General features: G+C 43.8%; 1 protein-coding gene across 1 annotated transcript in view; it reads right to left on the bottom strand.

Moving 5' to 3' along the window:
* The window catches only part of CADPS (calcium dependent secretion activator), a 435,301-nt gene that overhangs the window by 77,561 nt on the left and 338,476 nt on the right, over window positions 1–19,264 (bottom strand). The window contains exons 23-26 of the mRNA XM_045290125.1: window positions 16,536–16,691; window positions 12,125–12,272; window positions 2,271–2,345; window positions 1,280–1,363 (exon numbers count right to left, since the gene is read on the bottom strand). Of these exons, the coding sequence (XP_045146060.1) occupies window positions 1,280–1,363; window positions 2,271–2,345; window positions 12,125–12,272; window positions 16,536–16,691 (463 nt within the window). The remainder of the gene's footprint in view (window positions 1–1,279; window positions 1,364–2,270; window positions 2,346–12,124; window positions 12,273–16,535; window positions 16,692–19,264) is intronic.

The following is a 19,264-nucleotide window of genomic DNA, read 5'->3' as shown; positions in this document are numbered from 1 at the left end:
ATTAAAAAAAAAAAAGGATCATCTGGGGAGTTGAACCCAGTTCTGCAGGACTATACGATGATGGTGAGCGTCCCTATCTCACTATGCCACGTCTTGTCTTGGCGTTCAAGGCCTGCCTGGGAGAATCCTCAGAAAGTAAGGCTGGCTTAAAGACCCACCCACAGTGCGCTCTAAATTGACTACCTTTCCTACGGTTTCAGACCCACTCCAAATCTGCTGTTCGAAATGGCAAGAAGCATAGAGGTCCGGTGCCTGCCTGGCACCAGGAAGGCTGAGGGAACCTGGGCCCTGACGTAGCCCAGATAGAATGACCCTCTTCACGGACCCTTTATCTATAGGAAATAAAACTCCCTTCTCATCACCACTTCAAAAGGGACACAAAGTCAGAGCACCTCAGACTTTGGAAGGATTCAGAGTTCTTTTGCTCCAGGGGTTATGAACTTCAGTGCCCCCAGCCCGGGGAGGTAAGTGAACAAGGGAAGCACCCAGGAGCAAGCTCAGGCAAACCACCAGCCAGTCGTGTTGGCTCTGTGGCGCTACCTCGACTCAGCTTCCGTGGATGGCTGCTTTGCAGACACGCAGGCCCGGGCTGCCCATCATGCACTTTTTCAACAGGCCCTGAAATCTGGACTTCTCTATGAGATCTCCTGATTGTTAAGAATTCATTTAAGAAAAAGATACCCAACACAACGAAGACCCAAAAGATGTATGAGGTGGCTTCAAACATCTGTGGAAAATGAGTTAGGAAATGATGGATTTTTCCCTCGTAAGCTCCTGGAAGCCCTCTCGAGTTTGCAAGCAGCCCTGACGTACAGATTTCATTGCACAACCTTGACAAAGGATGTTCCTCATTGAGAAGTGAGGAAACGCAGCCCCGAGAGCTAAGGCGAACTCAGGCAGTCACCTTTTTTGACAGACACATAGAAAGCTGTGTGTATGTGTGTGTGTTCTTATAGCATTTACATTTTATAAATATATATCAATATATACTTACAGTATTTCTATTTTACAGTTATAGTACATTTATAGTTATATACATATATACGTATGTATTTTTAAAAAAATATGTACACATGATTTTGGAATATTTGCCGTTATTAAATGTCCCACCAACTCTGCGAGTGTTAATATTTACACATTGGAAGTGGAATGCAATTAAAACACACATATACACACTCAAATCAAACGATACTGTGGTACCCACCTCCCTCAATAAAAACCCACATTAAACCTAAACCCCCAATTAAATGATAAGTAGAGAAGAAAGCTCTGTACTTACGGTAAATGACAGAAATGATGAAAACAAAGTCCCTTCGTCATATCGGGATAATTTTGCCAGGACTCCTTCCAAGATAGTAACAAACTAGAGAAGCAGCAAAGAAGAAGGAGAGACTGATGACTTTGAACTCAATAGCCCACCCCATGGAGCGACTCTTTCCAAGCGCACAGAGACGGGATTGAGCCTCTGCTCATTGCGGTACTCTGGGATTCAATTCCAGACTTCGGGGGAAAAGAGGAGATTGCCTTTATATAGAAATATTTGACTTATCCGGCTTTTTCTTCATTATTATGTGATTGCAAATATAGAGTGTTACAGAAGTGCAAAGTGACAAAATATTATCGAATTGCATCTCACATGTGATAATATTAAGTGCGCATTTTCAAAATCCAAAATTGCACATAGCAGCATTTTTTTTTACGTTACATATTAGCACTACATTTAATCGGATCTATTTTTATTTGTATTTTATCAGTAATTTGGGGGAAACAGAAGTTTAGCACTGGCAAATATAAATGCCTTCCTATTCAGCATTACTTAGTTAGAATTCTATAATTCATGAGGGTGACTGAAATAGCTTTATCTGACTTTTATGTTTTATTATGACTCTCACTGCATTTGAAACTAGAGGGGAGGGGGTTTTCGTGATGGTAGTCATACGAGTTCACTTTCGGGATTTAAAAATCTAACTCTGTCAGTGCTGAAAAACAAAACAAACATCTCCCGCCCCACCTCCTTCATAACCCGGTGCAAGGTTCGGGGACACATTCTTATTAAGTTAACATATGCCACTTCATCAATTTATCTTCACACAGCTTGAGATCACCAGAAAAAAAAATCATTCTGAGCTGAGGCTGGGTGATGTACAATCTTGTTTCCTGAGAAACGCAAACACCCAGTTCAACTTTTTAACGTGTTACATTTTAATGGAAATACAGATGGAACAAAGCAATGTTCACAATGAGACATTTCACCTGGAGCTGAAGGTTACCTTTGCAACCAAGAGTGTTATCATTTCTTTAACAGTTTCTTCAATTAGTTCATCTATTTTTGAGTGGTATTGGTGCTAAAGAACACAGAAAGACAAATATTAGCATGTTTGGGAGGTGAGGGGAGCACCACATTTGTCAGTAAGTTTTAGACAACACAATTTAGAAATTCCAGCTGGCCCATAGACCCAGTATATTTCCTTAGTCCCAGAAGCAGCGAAAGGATTCTGACTGCAGGTCTTTGATGGTGAGAGATCTGCAGCTTTGTGTGTGTGTGTGTGTGTGTGTGTGTGTGTGTGTCAGTCTCCTTGTTCTTTACCCAAAGCTTTCCATAGCTTTGATATGTGAAGTCACACGCACGTATTTATAAATCACATGCATGATGGCTAGCAGTGTGTTGGTCTGAGGATCACAGAGCAAAAGACCAAAATAATTTCATACAGGAAACCAACAATTGTATTTGTGAAACTACTGGGGTGGGGTCTGTGTTTAGGGTAGTAGGATTCTTCTAAAAGGGAATTTAACTGAGACACTGAATGATTGTGCCCCCCCAAAAACAAAAACAAAACCCAAAACAAAACCCAATTCTGGAACCTTCAGGTACTTTGGGTAATGCCCCAGAGCTCCCAATTCCGGCTCCAGGTTGTGACTCAGTGCCGTGTCAAGCCTGTCCCATTGTCTCCATTTGCCGATGAGCAAACCCCATCCTGGAACTTTTACTGAGACTGTTGCTAAGTTTTTCCACTTCTCTAACCGGTATTGTTGATTTAATTTAAATAATAATGTGGAAACAAACCCCTACACAGACAGAAATCTGCTGTGAATGCCAACGGGGAAAAATTAAAACTAAAGCAATTTCAACAGAAAGTGTTATATGCCAGCTCCTTGGCATTTATTAGATCATTTTAATACCCACTTGAACTTTTCTGCATTTCCTTAAGGAACAAAAATAACAATGCAAAACATTGCTATTTGGAAAGGAGAGTGCACTTACCCACTCTTGAACAAACTTTCAAATGGATGATTAATTAGGAACAGAAAGAAAAATAAAGGAATATGCAGATAAAGATTAGGACAAAAGGACACATGGAAAAATAAAAATCTAACAAGCCATCCAAAAACAACCATAAAGAATAAGCAAGAGTAAATGTGGTTTCATATTCTGATAACTGGCAATTTAGAGTGACTTATTTCGAGTGATTCCAGGGATGTTAGTTAGGTTAATTCACTTACAGTCTCAGGGTGCTTTTGTTTGTAATGAGAAGACCTGGATAGAGTCCCAGGGCAAAGATGAGTAGTTGCATTGGCTAAGAAAATGTAGCTCAGTTTCCCTGTCTGTAACAGGGAACAAACTCATGATAAGACTACCCCCGAGTACCAATGAGAGGACGGGATAAGGGGAACACTATGTAAAGATTTTGAGCCCATATATTATTTTATTATTATTAGGTCCTTACTTGGTTGTCCTGGCTTCAGTCTCAGATTTATTTTGAGGGTCTAAATGTGAAAATGCTTTGTCAGCTATAATTGTGAATCAAATACAATGATTTGTTCACATCCATCAAGTAGAAGACCAGAATAGGGTGAGATGGTCTTATTACTTAGGCATCTCATCTCATTTCAGTGGATTCGAGGCAAATCAATACAGCTAGTGGCCCAGGTGGTATAACCTACAGCTGTCACATCAGTTTGACTCATAACTGCATTACAGGTCAGAGTAGAGCTCCAAGTAGCGTTTCCAAGGCTGCAATTTCGTCAACAGTTTCATTGGCATATAATTCACATATCATACAATTCAATAGTCCAATCCCATCAAGAAGAGTGTCAAAATCACCACCACAATCAGTGTCAGTAGGACTGCAATTTTTAAGGAAACAGACTACTATCTCTTTCTCCTACAGAATGGCTAGTGGGGCAAACCACCAACCTTTTGGTAAGTACCTGAGTGCTTTACCCATCACACCACCAGTACTTCCTTTGCGTTGTACGGCCCTGATGGGTCAGAACCCACATGGGCTATACTACTAGCTTTCACAAAGGATTTCCTGGTAGGTGGGATAAAACTGGAACTGAATGCAAAAAAACAATTATAGAATTCTGTTCTAGAAATACAAAGAAAGATTTATAAACAAAAAAGAATTCAGGAATATTGATTGACAGGGATCCAAATTCATTTTTAGGTCTTGAGCTAAGAACCAGCATCACATGCTTAATTTCCCTCCTCATGTGACTGCCTTGCTCTGCTAGGTTTTCTTTGCGTTGCTTTGTATGATTCACGTTTATTAAATTATGGGATTTAACTAAATCAGAAAGCTAGCTGGGTACAAAATAATATAAGATGAAATATTAAGCATAGGATTTTTTGGTGCAAATATAGACTATTACACACCATATAAACAGGTTCTACATACACAACTCAGTAACATCGATTACATTTTATGAATTGCACAACTATTCTCCCCTTTTGGCTCCAAATTATTCTGCCACCATTGGCTTAAGTTCACTGCCCTTTAAGCTTCTATGTTGTCAAACTGATCTCCCATAGATGATTGTTTAAAAGAGCACAAGGCTCAAGGCAGACATATTTATTAGGATAAACTATTTTGTGGTTCAAAGAAGACTTCAAGGGATAGTTTTGTTTTAAGGCTTAAAGCTTAAAGATCATCTCAGAGAAATAGTTTTTTGGGGGGCGTGGGGGGCTTCATCCAATCTCAATGGCCTAGATTGCTTTGAGAACTTGAAATTCTGTTCTACATTCTTCCCCACTTTGATCAGGATTCTTCTATAGAATCTTTGGTCAAAACCATCAGTGATGGTAGCCAGGCTAAGAAGAACACCATTGAAAATGGTAACATTCTCCTGGAAAACTTGGCTGAAAGAGGGTCAAGAGCAATTGTCCTCCACACACCAGAAAAGCTTGTGGGACTTAGTCTGAAGAGTTGATGAGCTCTGAACTACTTTCATTCTTTACGTAGAATACAATTCCAAGTATGTGATGATGCAGGGATTTGTAGAAACATCTTCTCATCTTCAACCTTTTCATGCCACACGTGGCTGTAGTGTCTCTCCAAACTGCAACCAAACCAGCCCACCACCTTCAAGTCAATTCCAACTCACAGCAATGCTTTAGGAGAGAGTAGAACTGCCCTTTTGGATGCTAAGGCTGTGATTCCTCACCGGAGCCAACCTTCTTAGCTCTCTGCTGTGGAGCAGCTGGTGCTTTTCGCAGCCAAAAGCTTAACTCATTGTGCCATCAGGGCTCCTTGATTTCTCTCTCAGTAGTTCCACTTTCTTCCTGTGCAAATACTATTATCTCCCCACTCCGACTCCTCTCTCTTTCTTTTCCTACTTGTGAAAACAAATAATTTTGATATGATTAATCTACTTCTTACTCACAGAAGAACCTTGGGAAGACAGTCTCTGTTGGTCTGATTCCTCTTCTCTGCAATGGGGCTAGAATTATCCTTGTTGGGAATATAGACATGATATTAAGCTAACAGAGTAATAAAACAATGCATGCAGACTTGTTTTAAAAATTTAGAAGTGCTATCTGTCAATAAAAGGAGTCCAAATGGCTTAGTGGATTAAGTGTTGGGCTGCTAACCATAAGGGCATTGATTGGAACCCACAATTACGCTGTAGGAGAAAGATGAAGTAGACTGCTCCTGTCACAATTTACCATCTCAGGAATGTACAGGGGCAGGTCTGCTCTGCTCTCTAGGCCACTATGAGTCAGAATCAACCGCATGGCAGTGGGTATGGCCATCAATTAATAATTGATTGTGGTGGTGGTTACATGTATGTAACCTATGTAAACTAATTTAAAATCTATATATTTTATTGTATGCAAAGTATACTTAAAACCTACTTGGGGTAAGATGGAAGGGTGGGGTACTGACTACTCTGCTTATCACATAGCAAAGAGGTTACTTTGAGTAGCTCCCATTCCTGTTCAAATAACTACCAAATAAATACACCCCCTTTGCCTGGTTCTCGTTTTATGAGGGGTTACCCCCCCAAAAAAACCCGAATTGCATTGGGCAGAGCAGAACTTTCACAGCATGCATTCTCTCCACTGAGTGAGCATCAGGCAACTTGCTGAGTTAGTGCACGCAGTGGCGTCACCTGGGAAGGTTCTCTCTGGTCACAGTGTATTTTTTGGTAAAAGCACTTTCGCTTGAACCTTGTTTTTTGTGATGGCCATTTTAAGAGAACAGTGTGTGACTATGAAATTTTGTTTCCTGCTTGGGAAAAGTTCCGCAGAAATGGTTGTGATGTTGAACACAGCTTACAAGGACAGCGCTATGGGAGAAACTCAAGTGTAAGAGTGGTTTTCTCATTTCAAAAAGGTGAAATGTTGATTGATGACAAACCTTGTTCTGGATGTCGGTCAACTTCTCAAATGGATGAAAACTGTGGATTCATAGTCCAATTTGGAGTTCATTCCACCAGGTCAGACTGTTAATCAAGCTTACTATTTAGAGGTTCTGAAAAGATGGTGTAACAGTGTGTGGCAAAAAAAAAGGCCTGATTTGTGGCAGGCAGGGGACTGATTTTGACACCATGACCATGCACCTGCTCACACTGCCATCTCAGTGTGCCAGTTTTGGGCAAAAAACAGTATGCCTCTCTTGCCCCATCCACCTTCCTCACCTGACCTTGCTGTGTGTGATTTCTTTTTGTTTCTGTGAATGAAGAGAGACGTGAAAGGGCAGCAATTTGACAATGTCGAAGAGGTGAAGAAAAAAACAAAACAAAACGAGGGAGGTACTGTCAGCCATCCAAACATGCGTTTGAAAAATATTTCCGAGAATGGAATCGCAGATTTGACAAATCTATTAAGTGTAATGGAGAGTACTTTGAAGGCGATAAGATTGTTTTGTTAAAAAAAATTTTAAATACATAGCTTCAGGAAGAAAAGAAAATTCCATTGCTTGGGGGAGTCCTCCCTTGTATAGTACTTATGTGATTAAATTGCTCTTTTTGAGCAGTAGTTAGTCTTACACCTTCACACTTGGGTCTTCCTTTCTTATTCTCTGCAGATGTGCAGCTCCATCACAGGGGTATAAACACCGGTGAAGCATCTTTAAATGACCACTCCCCTCCAATTATTGTGTCATGAAATATCTTGCAGTTGGATCAGCTACCCCATTTCAGCTGGATCCTAGTTAGTGTGCAAAAAGGAGCCCTTTCATTTTCCCATTTTCTAGTATCTCATGCTGACCGCAAGGGAGTCACTTGACCTACATCCCCAAATCACACTCTGGGGCCTAGACCAGGGAAGGCAGCAAGGGAACTAACTGCCAATGTTCAATGTAATGAGAAGTTGAGAGAGCTGGCTTTTGCTTCTGATGAGCTGAGTTGCTGCAGATTCACAATCACTGTGGGGAAAATCACTCCTCCTGACTTCCTGTGCTGCACATTTTGCCTTGTCATGGAACAGATTGTGTGGATGTTGTCTTTCTGTTAAGACCATCTGACCTTGGAAATGAGATGAAAACACACTAGACCAAGTGAGAAACTATTTAATACACACATTTCTTCCTCTATTGGTGCCTCACAAATTTTAATGAAATAAAAACTTAAGATGGACAAATATGACTAACAAATGTTTCATCAGCTGCCTTTAGATGAGACTTGACCCTGATGCTGAAACCCAGGAAGTGAACTTAAAACAAGAGAATATTGTATCACCTGGCCAGTAGCTCCTGGAAAACAGGTGGAAGGCATGGGAATTCAGGCAGAGGCAGGTCTTGGTAGCTAGATTTTTAATATGGACTTCACAATCCAATACTCACAAAGTGCAAGCTACATGCAAACACCTGACTTCCCTCTAGTCTGCTCTCTGTTTGGGGATGTTTCCAGACATCCCAACAGTTTTACGGAGTCTCTCCATTCTTCAAAGTGAGGAGTGATCTCCAAAGTAAGAAAGTCAAAGAGGACTCACTTAACTGTGGCTTACCCTTGAAGTTCTACCCAAGGTCAGAGCCACTGACTGGGTGGCCTCTCAGAGGAACTATCTACTGATAGACGGTGATGTCTGGCTTCATTCTGACTTTTCTCAGCTATTTGTCATTCTGAGGTCAGAAGAGGCCTCACTTTGGATGCCTGGTCTCTTAGATGTCTCCAGTTCAATCACATTAAAGAGTAAGGCAGGTCTTCCCAAGTTAACTTGGAAAATCCAATAGCTTTAGCATCAAAGTGGAATGTAGTGGTGGACAGGCCCTCAATCAAGCTCACTTTATCTGGGGTGTACGCACAATTTCAGCAAAAGCAGAAAATGTTTACAAACCTCAGTTATTGCTTCTCCTTGGGAAAAAAAATCCCTCTGACTGCCATGGGGGAAATATATATAGCCTTCTCTACTTCATCAAAGAGAATGATATTCAGAAAGAAGTAGATACTGCTGTTCTGCCTAAAAAAAGTTACGATTAGGGGACACCGAAATGTTCTATTCTCACATCTAGAAATTAGGGTGTCATACCCTCAATTTCAACTAGCTGCATTCAACCCAAAAATTGTGTGTCACAAGCTAAATCCCTCATTTCTCAAAGTATGGCAGTAAGGCCGCAGGAGTACGGAGCTTGCTCAAGATCACAGTCAGACAACTAAGGTGTGGGGTCCATAAGCTGGCCAGGCCACCAGTCCATGCGTTTTTCTAGAAAATCAGACACCAGCGTGAAGTCAAGTTCATTCTATCCCAGCACAGGAGTAGTATCACTGAGAGACAGGACCTGCTGTGGTACAAGTCAGCTTGCGATTTCTCATCATGTAGCTTCACGTAGAGCCCATGGCTGTGCCTAACGGGTCCAGGGATCCTCTGAAATTAGTCAACTTGTGTGAAAGTATTTTTTTTTTTTGGTGGAGGGGGGTGGAGAATGGCTCTGTGACTTTCATCACATTCTCAGTGGGATCTTGAGAACCACCTCCTCTTCCCACTACTTTCCTCAAGCCCTCAGCTCAGCTTGAAAAGGGGGAAAAAAAGCATCAGATTGACTTGGCTGGTTTGAAAGAATTACTCAGCTGCCTGCACAGGAATGTGGCCGCTCTGTAAATATGGCCACAATTCAATCAATCTGGATAGGGATGGGAAGGACAGCTGAGGAGGAAAAGGAGCCAGCTCTATGGCATCCACCCCTCCTCACTCTGGAGTGAAGTTATCCGAGAAACCAAGCTAACCTGGGCATCTCACGGAGCTCCCAGGCCAAAGACTCCGTTGGACTGAGAGCACAACTGGACTTCAGAGGGCAGCATTAAGAAAGCGACAACCTTCAATAAGCACATGAGACAATGCTCAACATCCCTGCCAATCAAAGCCATAATGAGATACACTTCACACACTCATGGTTAGAGTGTCCGTAATAAAAAACTAGCACAAAAGACCGACACCAACAAACGTTGGGGATATACATTGGAACCCTGATATGTTGCTGGTGTACATTTAAAGTGATGCAACTGTTTTAGGAAAACAGCGTGAAGTTGCTAAAAAAACACTGTGACCACGTGATGCAGCAATTCCACTTCTGGTCATTGAAAACCGAGCCCCCCCTAACAAGTCGTACCTGAATGTTCATAGGGGCAATATTCCTAATAGCCAAAGGAAGAACATAACCCAAATGTCCATCCGCATGTGAATTAATGAACAAAACATGGTCTAGCCAGACAATGAAATAGTTAAAAGAAAAACCCGATATAGATGTCAGTGAGGATCACCCTTGTGAAATTATGCTAAGTGAAATACAGACAGATTCTAAGACAACATATTAAGATTGCATTTATATGAACTGTCTAGAATAGGCATGTACCGAGAGACTCAAAGTAGATCCCTAGTAGTGGTTGGGTGGGGCTGGTAGAGGGTAGGAGATGTTAAGGTGCTCGGAAGTTTATGGCTGTACAACTTTGTAAATGCATGTGTGTTATCTCACAGTGTATGTGAATTATATTCAACAGCAACAACAAATGAGAAGCCCCAAGGGGAGAAACATCCAGAAGAGACAAGATTCTGGAAAGTTTGAGCTCAAAGAGGTCTTAATGAAGTTCAGAGTCCACCAAAAGCAGGGGTTTTAAAGTGGGTGCTCTGAGGCCCCAGGGAGCTTGGGTCAGTGGTGGCCATTGGTCAGTGGCAGTTTGACCTAAGGTGCTCTTCCTCAACCCCCTGTTCCCCATGTCACTCTGAGAAGCCCTCCTTTAGTTGTTGCACATGTTGGCCTTCTGAAACTACACCTAGTCTAAATAAAAGTAGAATAGTACTATTGCTTTACAGATGAGGAAACCGAGCTTCAAAGTGGCTGAATGAAAGACATGTTCAATCCCAATCTGCAGCACAGCCAGGGCAAAAATTCATGTGTCTGGACACCCAATCCAGGCCTTCTTTTAAGGGGTTGTTCTCCTCATTCTGCCACCATCAGTGAGTTCCTAAGAAGGGCCCATGGTGATACAGTGGGTTAAGCAGGGGATTGCTAACTGAACGGCAGAGGGTTCCAATCTACCAGCCACTCCACAGTAGGAAGATGGAGCAGGCTGCTCCCGGAAAGATTCGCTGCCTTGGTACCCTTATGGGGACGTTCTACTCTGTCCTAGAGGGTCACTGTGAATTGGATGGGACACAACAGCAGCAGGTGACTTTCAAAGTGTGGTCCCTGGATCAGCATCACTAGGGAACTTGTCAGAAATGCAAATTCTCAGGGCACAGGCCAGATCTACAGGAAACGCTTGTGGTGGAGCCCGGCAACCTGTTCCAAAGAGCCCTCTGGACAGGTCTGGTGGACACTGCAATTTGAGGACCTCTGCTCTGGTCACTCAAGTGCAGCAAATGGGTTTAGAAAAGAGAAGCCAGGAGCTCCTTGTATTGGATTCAGGGTCCTAGAATGTCACCCCTCCATGATCCCCACCCCAAACTTGGGAGGCCCAGGGGGCGGGGGATCAATCAGGAGCAGAAGCTGCCTGGGGGTGGCTGAGGAAACAAGGTTGGGAAGGGTTTTGCCAGGAAGAGAATACCACCAACCCACATTTAAAACTGGAAGGTGCCGAGAGAGAAAATAAATAGCGAATAAGGAGCAAATATAATTTAGTAAAAAATCCGAGCATGTAAGACTGGTATCGAAAGATCTGATTTAGGAGCAATTTATGCCAATTGGCAACAACATGAGAGTTGCCAGAAATGTTTCTGAATTAATTCTAAATTGGTATATGAATCTCGAGCTGGCTTAAGGCCACCAGAGAAAAATGATCATGATAGTCTTTAATCATGCCCAAGTTGCTTTTTCCTGCTTTACATTTTAAATACCGCCTTGGAATTGGAAACTTCACAAGGGACTAAACTTTTGGTCAGGGAAGTTTCACAGTCAACTCCCTCTAATGAAAATGAAAAAGGCTTGTGGAAATGGTTTTCGGAAATCCAGAACCTGCTCCCTGGCTTCTGCAGCAGGGTGATCGAGCATGCTAGGTGGTGGGAGGTGCCCTGTGCAGGAAAAAAGATGTCCTGTGTCCCAGACGTTCCGCGTGTGAAACGCACCTCAAGTGTGCAAGGAACGTGGCTCCGGGCGAACACAGATCTGTTAGCGATAACAGCCTCAGAAGAGAGGTCACGACACACGATTGGCTTAAAGGAGCTTAGCAGTCACCCCAGCTGGGGCCAAGCAGTACTTCCGGGTCAATGGCATGCTCATCAGCAAATAAATAGCTTTGACACACAGATACCACACCCTCATCTGCGGACTATATATGCGTCTTAATCCACAAACGTTAAAGTACATTTCTGAACCGAGTAGATGGAAGGAATTTGTGAAGATAATCTTTTACATGATCACCGGAAAGGGAAAAAATATATCTGGTTTTTTTTTTTTTTTTTTTTTACCTCTTGGCCCATTTCCATACTGCAAAGTTTTGTTGATTGAGCTTTGGCATCAACCATAACATTAAACATGGTGCATATTGACTGTGGGACCCGGAAATCTGTTGATCGACTGGTTTTTTGCAGCTTCACTTCAAATGCAATCCTGGTTCTATTAAAACAAAGTAGGAAAAGACCAATTCAGCATTCAGATGGCAGCAGGTGGAGCAGACATTTTCCGAGAGGTCAGGGAAAAAGGAAAACCGAGGGCTGTAATCAGTGTCAGCCGACAATGACTTCACATGTGTCCTCTTTATAATGACTTTCCCAACCTAGGCAGGCCTATTCATGGAGCTGGCCATGGAGACCTCCCTCTCTCGGCAGTGCACGGGACACCTGTAGCTCCATGTATTTCTGCCTATAGTTTACAGGCTATGGAGAACCATAATTGCAGGAGAATGAATGAATGGAAAAAACCCGATTACATTATAGCGCTTGCACGTTCTCTCACGTTGGCAACTGCCTACCTCGAATCACTTCCTTGGGGGGAGGGGAGAAAAAAGCGGCTTCTAATCTTCAAAACCTCATGGTAGGGTGAAAAAGCTTAAGTGACATTTATTATTTTTGGTCTTTCCAGTTTAAAAAGAGATGGAGGAGGGAGGGAAGAGCCATATTAGGGAATTTTCATAAATCCTCCCCCCAATGCCAATATATTATTTTGCAAGAAGAATATGATAGTTTCATAATGTATCATTTTATAGAATTTTTAGAACATTTACATAATGTTGAAAATACTCTAAGATTTTAAAATACTTAATAATATAATAATATGGATTAAAATGCCATATATACTTACCAATGGGAGGACTGTGTAAGGGTGGTGCCCTAACATTATTCTGACAGTACTAGTACCAGTAACTTGCTGCCCGGTCACCTTGATTCTGACTCAGGGCGGTCCCATGAGCACACCAGAGGAGAACTGAGCTCCCTGGACTTTCAGTGGCCGGTGTTTTAGAGGTAGATTGCCAGCCCTGTCTTCCAAGGCACCTCTGAGTAGACTTGAACTTCTAACCTTTCCATTAGCAGCTGAGCATATTAGCAGTTTACACCACCCAGGGGACTCCAATGCTGACATCGTCAGGTTAAAGTATGCCACCAACTGTGTGCTAACCATGTACAGGAACAACCTAGCCTGACATGGCCAGCTGGTAAGACAGGTGCAGAGTCCTCTATATCCGCTTTGGCCATGGGCCCGTGACTCTTAAATGCTTTCAGAGAAGTGGGTCACATCATCACTCGTCTTTTAAAGAAATGCTCCCTTGTTAGTAAATGGCTGTATTAAAGCCTCCTTTGGTCCAATGCATCTTTTCTTTTTTAAGCAAAAGGGAAGAAATTTATTGGGAGCCCATACGGGAAACCCTAGAGGGGCCCAGCATCCCCTACTGTGTAGGCATGCCCAGCAAAGGGTCACACCATTCACTGTACCCCCATGTCCCAGAGGGACTCCCCTTGAGCCAAGCCTCAAAGCCCCAGGACTGGCTGGGGATGGCAATGCATCTTGTCAACAGTGTTGGCTGTCAGGCTCTGGAGATCACACAACCACCAGGAAGGCATCTGCTTAAAGAGGTATTCATCGTTTTCTAATAGTGTTTAGGGGAGCACATGGCTCGTTAGCTCAGGAAAGGATACCAGCTTAAAAACACACCCTGGGTGTAGGCAAGGGAACCAAATATAATTTCTAAGGTTGGAAGTCTACTTCTTAAGGAAAGGGTGAATAAAACACGTGAACAACCCCCCCCCTTAAACACCTTGTATATTATACGATCATGAAAGATAAATGTATCTTGGCATCTAAAGGCTCAATGCACTTGAAGTAACTTCCACTCATGATGATCATGGTAAGCCACCATGAAAACTCTCCATTATCTGGTGTCATGAAAAGGCAGCGTGAAGGGGATTGGGCTGGAGAGGTCCCTGGGCGGGTCCTCGGAAGCTGGGGTGCCAGTTCTGGCCCTGTGTGAGAAAGGGGGAGCTTAGGCACGTTGCTCCCTCACAATGAAATCACCGTCTTCTGCTTTCAAGGGAGAGCTGTCCACAGCCCTTGGAGAGGAGAAGCTGAGTGCAAACGAATGTGACGGAGAGGGCTGGCGTGCACGGACTTTTTCTTGATGGGATCAAAAGACAGGCGTGGAGAGGCCACTTAAAACCAACTCTCCTTAGGGCAGAATCAGGGTGCCTGGCTTTCTCCAGAACTGTACCTGATACCCACTAGACTGGAGGCTCTGCATTGTCTATGAACTGAATGGTGGAATTCAACAAGGAGACACACCTTTCTAATTTTCCAGCGATGGATATTTATAGCTAAGGAACAATACCTTACTAAGTTGTCTTTCTAGAATAAGGTTAGTTATTCTGCCCCAAAGAGGAAAGACAGCACAGGATGCAGGCTCTCCTAGGCCTGATGTCAAGTCTATGTCCTAGAATAAGCAAGGGCACCTTCACATTCTTCTCTGAGTCCAGGGCTGATATTTCCATCCATTTTTGCTTTGTGCTCGTGTTTAGGACTTGAATCGAAAGAGACATCAGGAAATTTAAGTCTCCATGGTCAGCTAGAGGAATACATGTGCATCTGACCAACTTCTGTCAATTAAAATTTGCACCAACAGTGGCTAAATGCAGAGTGTAGGGGCCTGGGAAGAGCAAAGGTCACAGAAGTGAACACGCTTTCCCCCCTGCCTCTGTGTGCCTCACACTCGGTAATCCTAACACTACGATTGCCATGTGGTAAGGGATAAAAGAGAGGCACTGTAAACTTTGGCATCTGAGTATCACCTAATTTCTTAGTCTCGGCAGGCTGGCTTCTCTGAGGACAGAAATGTCTCACTGTGCAAATGTGAGTATGTGCATCTGATCCGAAGCGGTGCACAGATAAATCTTCATTTTAATGCCTATCAGCCAGCCCTTAGAACCCATCAGGGGAGAACTTTTTGTCATAAGGAGTCATCCTCTAACAAGGTTTTTTCCTTCTTTGTTTTACAAGCATTTAAACAAACAAAAACCAAGAGTTGCATTTTGTGAAGCTGGTGTGGTTTGTGCTCAGGGTTGCCCTGAGTCCGAATTCACTTGAGAGTGACTGCGTTGATTTGAGAGGGTGGAATTCGGAACTCTCGGGAAATCTTTCTTTTGGCCTCGGGGTTGTAAAGCAGTCCTGCCTTTAGTTCCGAAAAGGGGCAGAAGGTGGTAAAACCCCAGGATTGTAAAACCACAGTCTGGATCCCCAGCCTGTGATGCCTCCAGAAGCGCCACTAAAGGCCTGCCCAGACTCTCCAAGGGCACCGGGTTCCTTCCCCAGCTCCTGCTGCGCCGCGCACCTACCTGGCCTCAGGTTGTTCGTTTGTCTTTTGAGTTCCCAGTTCTGATGCTCTTACTTCTCTTTTCTTCCTCCAAGATATAAAATGATGAATTCCGAGAACTCCCAGCCAAACCCAATCCCCAATCACCTGCAACCGATCCATCAACTAAACTACACAACATCTGGAGCGGCCTGAGCTGCTCGTGGTCTTTTTTTGAATGAGAAAAATAATGAAACCATTATGCACTGGAAAAGGAACTTGGATGTGTGTCTGGGGATAGCGGTGTGATGCTGCTGCTGTTAAATCAGTGGAGTTTCAGTTATGTTTCTTATAAACAGATAGAGATACTCCAGGAGGGAAGGGAGACAGAGGGCCTTCCAGCCTCCATTGTAAGCCAAGAACCGAGCCCCCTGGCACATAGGAGGTGCGCAATTATGGTTGAATGTATGTACATTGTCCCTGTTTTCTTCTGTGAATCTTCTCAGAACTATCTGGCCGGGCGCTTCAGGTACAGTACTCCCACCTCAGTATGGTTCCTCGCAGTGACAGAACTGTGGAATGCCACATTGCCTCTTCAATAGCACCTATCCGCTCATCCGTGCGTAGTTTGGTTTGGGGCCGGAGTGGGCGCCACCCTCACATGCAGAGGCTGGATGCTGCTGCTGAGGTCCCGTCCGCATTGCCAGGAAATCATTGGACCCTGGCTCACCTGCACTGCCTACGCTAGCTCCGGAATTGCAGTTTCTTCTCTTTCTTGCATGAAATGCCCCAGGCTTACATGTCACACACCTTCAGTGAGCGAACCTTTTGTGGCAAACATTGGTAGATAGGGGACTACAGAGATGAACAAGAGTGGATGGGGATCCTTTCCTAGTGGGCCCAACAACCACTGAAAACTGTGTGGTCAGACAGCTTGGGGTTGGAGCAGGGTTAGGGCAGGTGCATGGAGCCTAGGCGTGGGCCGTCCACACGCCAGCTGACTTTGATGAGCTATGAACTTCTCAACAAAATTCCCACTTAAGGTCCCAGTCCGGTGTCCGGTGGCAAAGGCATGCAGAACCTGCCCGGCCACCGCGGCTTACCTTTTGACACACGATTCGATCATGTCACTTGCCATCAGCTTTAGTCGCTGCTCCAGGTGCTTTCCAAATTCTTCTTCGGGCCAATGCAAGTCCCTAATGAAGGTCTGAAGGGCATCGAGCTTCCAGAACAGGTCTTCCGAGGTGCCTGATCCATTACTGACAGGACAAAGATCGGAAGACAACCGTCACCTGTGGGCCCCGAGCTCTGGTAAAGCTGACACGAAGACAACTGGGGCTAGAAGGCTTATGGCAAACAGTGGCTTCCACATACAGGGCGACGGGTGTTGGCGTCAGAGGCGGGGGCAGTCTCCACCGGCAGATTGTGAGTTTTACCATACAGTCTACTTTGTTCGGCCAATGATTCCAGACCAGCGAGGGACGTCTGAAGGAGGCATTGCCTCCTGACAAGAAGGAGAACCGTGTATGGTAAAACTCAGCCTTCTTTTAATAACCACATTAACGCATGTGATGATTCAGATGAAGGCCACGAACCGGGGGGAGAGAGAAGTTTCAACAGCTAATAACTACATGGCAACATGCAGTTATTAAAACTCGGGGTTTCATGCACATCTCCAGCACCCCTCCAGTGCGGAGGCCTCTGAGAGATTGCAAAAGACTTCCCGCTCCCAAAGGACAGTGCTAACAAAGTGGTGAGCGAGGAGCTGCTCTCTCTCTTGAAGAGCCGGAAAGAAACTGGGGTGACTCAGCTCAAGACGTGTACACCTGGGTGCCTCGAGGCCGAGGTTCCTTCTTGTTTGGTTTGGTTGTTATCCCAATTTCCATAGAGCGGCCCATGGCTTAGGCAGCGCCAGGATGCAGTGAGTCGGTGGGGGGAGGTGGATGGATAAGGGGTACCTGCAATGCTTTAGGGCTCCAAGCCAGAGCTCTTTTACCATTGCACCATCTTACCCACTCCTGTGTACGGATGGAGCCATCGGTCTTGATTCCTCTCTGTACAACGACATCTAGGAACCGTTTACCTGGGGCGCCCACGGAAAGCCTGTGCTCAGGAAATGCTCCATCTCTCCCCCTCTTGCCCCTCTCTTGGCCAGCTCTCTCTTTTGTAACAATCCCATTTGGAGCTCAGGGGGGTGGCTGCCGCCCCCCACCCCCTTCCTCGCATACCACCAATGCTAACACGGTAATTTATAAAATGTCCAACACACCATGCATTACCACTTGTTCTGACATCGTCTATAGAAACAGATGAGAGTGGGTGTTTCTATTGTGACAGATGCCAGCTGCATTGAATTAATGCTTCAGAGAAAAATATAGCTAGTGCATCAATGCATACACAGCTACTGCGGGGTGGGGAGGGAGCAGACTCCCAACATGCCGAGAGGGACCCTACAGCCTGGACCAACAGGGGAATGCGCTCCAGAACAGACTAGTCAGAGGTCAGTACGTGGACGTGGACGTGTCTGACACAAAGGAGTAGGTAACATGGAAACACATCCTTAAAATGAAAGGTGGCAGAGGAGGAAACGCGAAATATGAAAAGATATAGAATCAGGCATTTCCTGGTGGGTGACTGAGAATCCACGCCTTCTTCTCAGATACTGCTGTTAACGTTGCTCGAGAGTCGGGGAAACTCAGCGTCCCTCCCTCCCTGGGAAAATTCCCTGACCCCCTGACCGCCACCCACCCCCATCCTATGCTTGGGAAAAAAGAAACCCCAACTTTGTCTAACTGAAGCCCCATTTTGGAACTGCATGGTTGTATGTTTTAAATCATTAAGTACATATGAATGCAATAATTGGTATTTATTACAACAACATTTTGACACCCATCTGGTTTCAAGAGTCTCAAAAAATTCTTCTAGGTTTTTTTTTTCCTCTCTTTTCTTTGAAGAGCTTATTATTAAGTTTTGACATGAGGAAAAGAATATTTTCTTTTTATTTTTAAGATAAACTGTTAATGTTAAGGCAATAGCACCAAGATTATTTTGATTGCTGAGCAGTTACCAAAATGTGTTCCCACTCGTGCCTTACTTAATTGAACAGAGACCATTATCTGATTTAATACAATGTCTTGATTCATATCTTTTCAAAAACAATGTCACAGAGCATGCACAGAGGAAGGTAGGAAAAGCTTTCAGATATTTATTTTTAAAAATTTAACAGGTACTACCTAATCTAACTTCTAATACTGTCATCTTGGCATGAATATGATTTGTATGCTGTTATTATTATTTTCAGATATAAATTTTTTCAGGTTTAAATTTGGCTTTTAGAGAGAATCAGACACATTGGCCATACGATTTCTCTGGGAGACAGACACAGGTGGTTTGTCTTGCACACAAACGTAGGCTGCTGATAACATGGGGCAGCTTTGGAGGCGGCCACGCAGAGCCATCATTTGAATCGTCTCATGCACTATCTGGATCACTGCAAAATAAATAAATATAAAACGAAACGAAACGCCGAGGGCCCATCTTGATGGATGTGATTTTAAGATTTCAAAACATCACTGCCAGCTTCAGATCATTTTTTACTCCTTTGATAATAACACTTCCCTTTGAAAATGTGCCAATATATTCTTTCAAGAAAAAGCTTATCTGGCCTATAATTAGCTGTGGTCTAAGACAAGGATCAAAGGAGCGTATAGAATTGCTAAACCTTACTTCACTTATTAAAGCACGCACGTGGTTCTAATTTAATTTCCTGAGGTAGAATTTAGGGATGCTGGAGCGTCTTCTCGCTGAGGAAAAAAGGGGAGAGGACTTGTTT

Source organism: Echinops telfairi, unplaced genomic scaffold (genome assembly GCF_000313985.2).
Source record: "Echinops telfairi isolate 266 unplaced genomic scaffold, ASM31398v2 ScPeMD7_31;HRSCAF=116, whole genome shotgun sequence".
In the NCBI taxonomy this organism is placed as follows: domain Eukaryota; kingdom Metazoa; phylum Chordata; class Mammalia; order Afrosoricida; family Tenrecidae; genus Echinops; species Echinops telfairi.
This window is presented reverse-complemented; position numbering and strand designations above follow the sequence as displayed.